This window comes from Egretta garzetta, unplaced genomic scaffold, assembly GCF_000687185.1.
Source record: "Egretta garzetta isolate BGI_Z169 unplaced genomic scaffold, ASM68718v1 scaffold34, whole genome shotgun sequence".
Lineage (NCBI taxonomy): Eukaryota > Metazoa > Chordata > Aves > Pelecaniformes > Ardeidae > Egretta > Egretta garzetta.
The window spans coordinates 4,440,014-4,446,798 of record NW_009259586.1 but is presented as its reverse complement, the minus strand read 5'-3'; the positions used below and the strand labels follow the sequence as shown (position 1 = coordinate 4,446,798).

The window sequence follows — 6,785 nt, the reverse complement described above, 5'->3', positions numbered from 1 at the left end:
CAATCAGACTGTGCTCCATTAAGCTTTGATACCCAAAGCTATCAACACTAGAAATTAATTTAACAATTCATTAAAATTCTCAGGTATCTTCCACAGATGCCATGTCCAGGAAGCATTAACTTTCTACTCCTTCCTAAGTACCATCAGTGGAAGTTTAACATTCAGACCTTTGCCTGTCTTTTTTATTTCATCTTGACCATCTTAAAAAATTTAATTTTTAGTCATGGCCATAACAGTAAACAACCCCAGTTACTTTCCAGTAACACTTTTTTTTTTTTTTTAAACCACCTCCCCGCAGACATTTTCTTGGTACTTGGTAAGAACTTCCTTCATTGCCACCTATCAGAAACAAACAAAAAGCCAACAAATTGACACATGTGAAAATGGAAACTTGTTCCAAGAGTCAGGAATATCATCCTGTACTCAAAGTTTCAGTCAGCTGTTGCTAACCCAGGCAGCCCTATTTCTGCTTCCCCGCATCTCTTCCTGCCTCACCATTGCTTGCAGGCTCTCGTCTGACCCCACGGTGAGCTGGTTTAAACAAGTACCAGGAGAAGCAGTGGAGCCCTTAGATCAGGTTACTTCTATTATCAAACCACATCCTCCTACTTGAGGCATAAATGCTAAATGCCTACAGCGCTAATTAAGATCAGACAGACATGGGAAAGAAATTCTAAAGCAGCCTGTACAGTTTGATTAGAAGCGGCCTGCTAAGGAAGCAAGACTTATTTCGGGCACAGGAGGCACTTAGGAGGTAGTTAAAAACATTCTGGAAAAACTCTCGCCCTCCCAGCAGAAGTCTTTTCAGGACATGGAACTGCTAATGGCTTTAGCGATCTCCCAGGACTCTTAGGTGTTGAAAGTAGCACTTAGAAAGTATCTGGTCAACATACACATTCCTCTCACCAGGAAGTAAGCTATTCTTAAGGTGAATCTTACAAAGGAGAGACTTCAGCCTCAGAGCTAGAAAAAAAAAGCACTTTAAGGTTAACATGGAGGCTGCTAGGGGAAGTGCCTCTGTTTACATGAAATTTGCAGTATGCACATGAACTTCCTTGGCAAAAATCAGCATTTAAAAAGTGACAGGAACTTAAAAGCTAGTTAATGCAGACACTTTCAGATGCAGTAGCTGGTTTTGATTATTCCTGTGAATGTGGTGTTTGCTGTGCGATAAGACAATAGGAAAGAAGTTGCTAAACTAAAATCCGTTAAGTTGACCATACTATTTAATTATAAGCCGTTATAACAGCAGTATAGTCTTTCCATCACCAAACTCTTTGCAAGACAGTATCCACCTTGCCTTCTAGTACTTAAACAATCTTGACACCAATGGCTGCTGGCAAAATAAATGAACAGGACTGTTTTTAACCTGATGACTAACAGGCACTCTGTCATTTCATTCCATAGCCATGCTTCCCCTGAAGTAGTCAGGTCACTTTACTGGTTCAAGGGATTCAAGGGACAACCCCAAGCTATCTCTCTCCTGCTACATGACCATTTATATATTCTATATCCTCTTCTATTTCAAAAGTGCCTAACTGCAAAAGGCTTTTACTAGAAGAGTATGAAGGAGTTACTCACCAGAAGTTTCACCACCACCATCTCCTCCCTAGAAGAGAAAGAAATACATTATATCTCACACTTGACAATGTATTTTCCCCCTCCATCGAGAGGGTACTCAACACTCCACGTTATGACCATGTGGTTGGGCACGCTGCTCCATCTAGCAACACTTTTGGAGTGATAGACCCAATGAAGCACTTTTAGACCAGCAACTGGCTCTTAAGGACAGATATCAGAGTGGCGTGGTGGGTTCTGCATACATATTTCTGCAGATTAATATCATGTGTTTGTAAGCACCAGTTCTTACACTGTGACTAATTTAATGTCATCAGCAGTTTATTTACCTAACATCCTTTTAAAAGTTTGAACAGATACTAACTGAAGAAATCCTTATGACCTGTAGCACGTGGCATGCTTGTTATTCCCACACTGTGAAGGATGCCAGTGGGCAAGAGCACTTTATAATAAACAGCATCCTTCATGAGGCAGCACTGACAGTAACCAGAACATTGTAACTGCCGAGCAGTAGCGACAAGAAAGTTATACTGTAAGCAATTAGCAATAGTTCAGCACTCCCTCCTTCCTACTCAGCAACTTTTTCCCACATCAAACATTTATCTGTTAGCAAGGCCAAGAGCATTTGTTCTATCCAGGCTATTTAACTTCATTTGTGAAATACAGATCCCTTTTTTTGCAGCATTACTGATAAGGTTTCCTTCACTAAATAAACAGCTAAACATTCTTTTCATACTGAATCTGTTCACAGGCTACAACTTGACACAAAGCTACAGGAATTCTTCCAGCAGCAGCCAAGGCTCCTCAATAGTATGAGGTTTTATCGACTTTCACAGACTTAACATTGTTAATTACATAGTGAAACTGCAGTCACCAGGATATAAATGCACAGAACTCACGCAAATGCAGTGCCTTAAGTCTCAGACTGGGCCACAGTACATTAGCTCCAGCTTCTGCTGTTTGTAGCTGTAACTACTGCATAAAATTAAAGTATTCCGCATTGGAAGAATCTGTTCACAAAGCGGAGAACTACAGTATTTAATACAATTAAGTAGAAAATAGAATTAGACTAAACAGTTTATTTTTGTTTTCTGTGGTAGCAGATATAAATTTAATCTTACTTATTTGCTGAATTAGAACAAGACGTTTTCTGCAAAGAACAATATGATGACTCAAAGCGTCTATTAATAACAAAAATGGGTTAAAGTGATGATCGATGGCAATTATCAAAATAAAACTTGCTTTTTATATTCCATGAGGCAAAAGGTATCTGCCACAACAACTGGGATCAACAAGTTACCTACCCAGATCGTTTCAGAAAACCTAAAGCTGTAGAGCTTTAGAGAACAACTTTTCTTCCCCCCCCCCCCGAACTTGTTTATGTAAGTGCAGTCTACCCTATGCTCCTGTTTTTCTAAGTTCAGAGGAATCGTTACTCTTCATCCTGTTTTTCCCAGTAAATGTAATCCTACATCAAGCAAACGCCACGTTAACACTACAAATCCTGCTCTCTATTGCTACCAAGTGAACAGTTTACATAGAGAGTAACACACCTGATGGTATTATTAAAGACAGTAACAGAAACAAAACAAGCATTTGGGCTACTGAGGTAAGTACTTGTTGAGGATGTGAAACTAAGTCCTTTGTCAGTCAACAGGTCTACACAATTTGTTGTAGGTAACTATTGTTTGTAAAATCTGTTAAAACACACAATCACACACATGGCTGAAGCTAGATTTCACACCGCTTCATTACTGTCTCATCCGTAAGAAGAGTTAAGAGCTCTAGAAAGTGGACCTTTTAGAAAAATCCAGCCCTTCATCAACATACTGTAAGACTATCAGGTGGAAAAGGAAACCTTCAGGAAAATAACAGATTCAAATCCTACAATGCTCCCAACTGTGGGAACAAGCAAGCACACACAGAGCATGAATTGTCCCATTATCAGACTCTTCATAGTTGATGTACTGACCTTGGGATCTACAAAGTCTCCACAGTTTGCATCAGTTGAGTTTCTTCTTTGTGGTCCAGATGATTCAGAGTCTTCTCTGATTTCACCTGGCTTAGTCCCTACAAGCAGAGATTAAGTCTAATCAGGTTGCAAGATAAACTTACTGGGAACGCAGTCAGGGTTTCTTGGCATTTGGGTGTTTTGGGTTTTTTTTTGTTTGGTTGGTTCTTAAATTAAAACATTACCATTCTAAGATGTCCTGGTCCTTTCACAAATTGCTGCCTTACAACAGCACCTCATGCAGCTGAGGGCACCATTTAAATGGATGGGAACTAGGGTCCCAAGGCCATCCGTACTGGAAATGCTTTGCCAAAATGGAAGCTTAATCCCAGCTGTGAATACAATGCAAAGCTAAACTTCCTCCGCTTAATCAAGACCAATCAATGCTACCCTAAATACAAAAAGACACAAGTTCACCTTACTGTGACTTATGAACTTGGAGAAATTGCATCCAAAATACAATTCTCCGCTTGCAACATACATGCCCAAGACTTGAATAAAAAAACCTCTCCGGAAGCAATTCAAAATGAGAAATAAAAAAAAAAAATCCCATGCAAGCAGACATCATTTATAGCCCTAAACTACCAAATAAGAAGCGAACTCTGGTTTCCACACTGAACGACTGGCAGCTTCAGGCTGATACAAAAAAAGAATGAATGTACGTCAGCAGATCTGGAAACAAAGCACTACATTCTTACCCGATGATTTAGCCCAGGAAGGTGGGTTTTCTTCAGGAGTTCCAAAGATGCTGGATGCCATTTTGTTCCTTCGCACGGGTTGTTCTTTTGGTTCGTCAAAACCCAAAGAAAAGTTGGACCCACCACCGGGAGGACGCAGCACTCTGAGGAGAGAGTCAGCTTTACAACCTTGCACGTACCATTACCAAGTCGTACTCCAATATATGAAACAATAAGCCAAGAGGTCGTGGTTGGCTCTGTAATGGGCATACAGTCCCAACAGAAACTACGCAACATGACTGTATCCTGCATTAGCTTTTAACAGATGACATGGACTGTTGTATCTTCAGCACATAATTTGAACTATAAAGGTGAGCTGCCTGCCAGCATTCAATGCAGGCACTGCATCTCCACTACTCTTTAGTGACACTTACAAAAATAACATGCTCCTGCACTCCACTTGTGCCCTTGCTTTACTTGGTGTCAGCAAGAGCTCCTGCTACCAGCCTTCAGTGTGAGACAGTTAAAAAAAAAAAACAACCAAAAAAACCCCCAAAAGGTATGTAGACATGTCAAATTCCAGGGGTGGTTTGTTTTGGTTTTGTTGGGTTGTTTTTGTTTTCTTTTTAAGAGAACCCTGTGAAGGCTAACACATTAATCTTCAGACTGGCAGCACGGCAAAGATTAAGTTTAACATGTGAGCCAAAATACTGGTTGCATCACTGATGACTGGGGGCTGCAACCTTTATCTAGATTTGTTTCATGGGAAAAACCCTCAAGTCTGCAGCATGCTACTGGGCGAGACTTAAAAGATGCAATTGAACAGTTTTAGTTAAACTGTTATTATTAGGAGAAACACATGTACAAAGCTCCAGATACATAACCTAAATCTAACAATCTTTTATTAGACAGACACAAAAGAAGCCTGCCTGGTACTTCATGAGCTATACTGTGGTCTGCTTTCCAACTTGCAGAAATCAGCTAAAATGAACAACAAAAATCTTGAAACATAAATTCCTTCAGATCTTATGTCCTTAACCATGAAAGCTTTTCAAGGCTGATGCGTTAGCTGGAGAAGCCAGACAAAAACCAGGAGAATAAGAATGTGTAAGGCCAAATGAGAACTGTCACAACCCCTAGAGAGATGCGAGTACACCAACAGAACTGGGCTTGCAAGACATCTAGCGCTCCGAAATAAAGACCAGAACAAGCTAGGAAAGGTGCACACTTCATCTGCTTTTCAAATAATTTAATAAATTAAAGTTAGAACTTTGCAACAAAAACCAGCACGTAGCTTGTTAACGCACCAAACCTAGGAATTCAACGCAAAGAACATGTCTGATTTTACAGTGCCATCACCATCAGTAACAGCATTCGGATCTTTTGGGACTTTGTGCCTATTACATTCCAGATGCAACACAAAAACACTTCTCCAGTCTACAGAGCTCAAACACCACGACAGCAAGAAAAATTCACAAAGGTGTTTGGCACGGATATTTAGCTTTACTCAATGAGCAAACTACTTTTCTTTACAAAATTATTCTCTGAAATTCTAATTACTAATACTCAGCTGCTAACAGGAGGATCCCAGTGTATTGTATAATGTGTTTTAAGAAACCAAGAACATTTTTATGACTTGCTTTATCTCCCTTCTAAATTAAGATCTGGCCTAATGGTCTTGAATCGCTCCATTATCTTTTTCCCAGAGGTACAGGTCCTGGTATAGAAAGTTTATTTTCTTGGTTACATCTGTTGCACTTACTAATTTGAAGAAGTGTCTGTTCAAAGGAGGGTTTGTTCCCACATCTTAGGTCACCTTTATTTTACCAGAGCAACGAAACCAGTGGTCTCTTAACAGCACAAGTTTCCACTGACAGTCTTAATGAAACTAACAGCAGAGGCAGCTGAAGGAAAAAAAGCCATCACTCGAACTATGACAGAAGAACAATCCCCTTACCAACCTCAGCAAGAGGTTGACAGGTTTTATTAGAAGCCTCTCACAGCCCCAAGATGTTGTAACATGCTTCATCGAAGCTACATTTAACACTTCAAGCAACGAGCAGCTCTTAAAATTGCACCTTGTATCAAATGGTATCAGTGATGTATACTGAAAATTCATCCACAGCTCCATCCAGGAAGCACTCTTGTAAAGGGCTTGGGGTTTTGGGTTGTTTGGGGTTTTTTTTTGCTTTGTTTTATAAATGCACCGCAAACAGCTAAAAGCAAATAGGAAGCATCAAGCCAAAACCTTACAGAAAAAAGACGCGAAAAATTGCACCTTGTATCAAATGGTATCAGTGATGTATACTGAAAATTCATCCACAGCTCCATCCAGGAAGCACTCTTGTAAAGGGCTTGGGGTTTTGGGTTGTTTGGGGTTTTTTTTTGCTTTGTTTTATAAATGCACCGCAAACAGCTAAAAGCAAATAGGAAGCATCAAGCCAAAACCTTACAGAAAAAAGACGCGATAGCTTGAAAAAAAAAAACCAAGCCACCAAACACACCCCCCCGCGCCGATC

General features: G+C 40.1%; 1 protein-coding gene across 2 annotated transcripts in view; it reads right to left on the bottom strand.

Annotated features, from left to right (window-relative positions):
• JPT1 (Jupiter microtubule associated homolog 1) overlaps positions 1-6,785 on the bottom strand; it is an 11,769-nt gene that overhangs the window by 3,736 nt on the left and 1,248 nt on the right. The window contains exons 2-5 of one of the 2 annotated variants that reach the window (XM_035893317.1): positions 4,288-4,430; positions 3,551-3,648; positions 1,582-1,609; positions 12-963 (exon numbers count right to left, since the gene is read on the bottom strand). In XM_035893317.1, the coding sequence (XP_035749210.1) occupies positions 830-963; positions 1,582-1,609; positions 3,551-3,648; positions 4,288-4,430 (403 nt within the window). In that variant the 3' untranslated portion in view covers positions 12-829. Of the gene's footprint in view, positions 1-11; positions 964-1,581; positions 1,610-3,550; positions 3,649-4,287; positions 4,431-6,785 lie in introns of those variants that run through there. The other variant, XM_009637846.2, reaches the window with a different exon arrangement.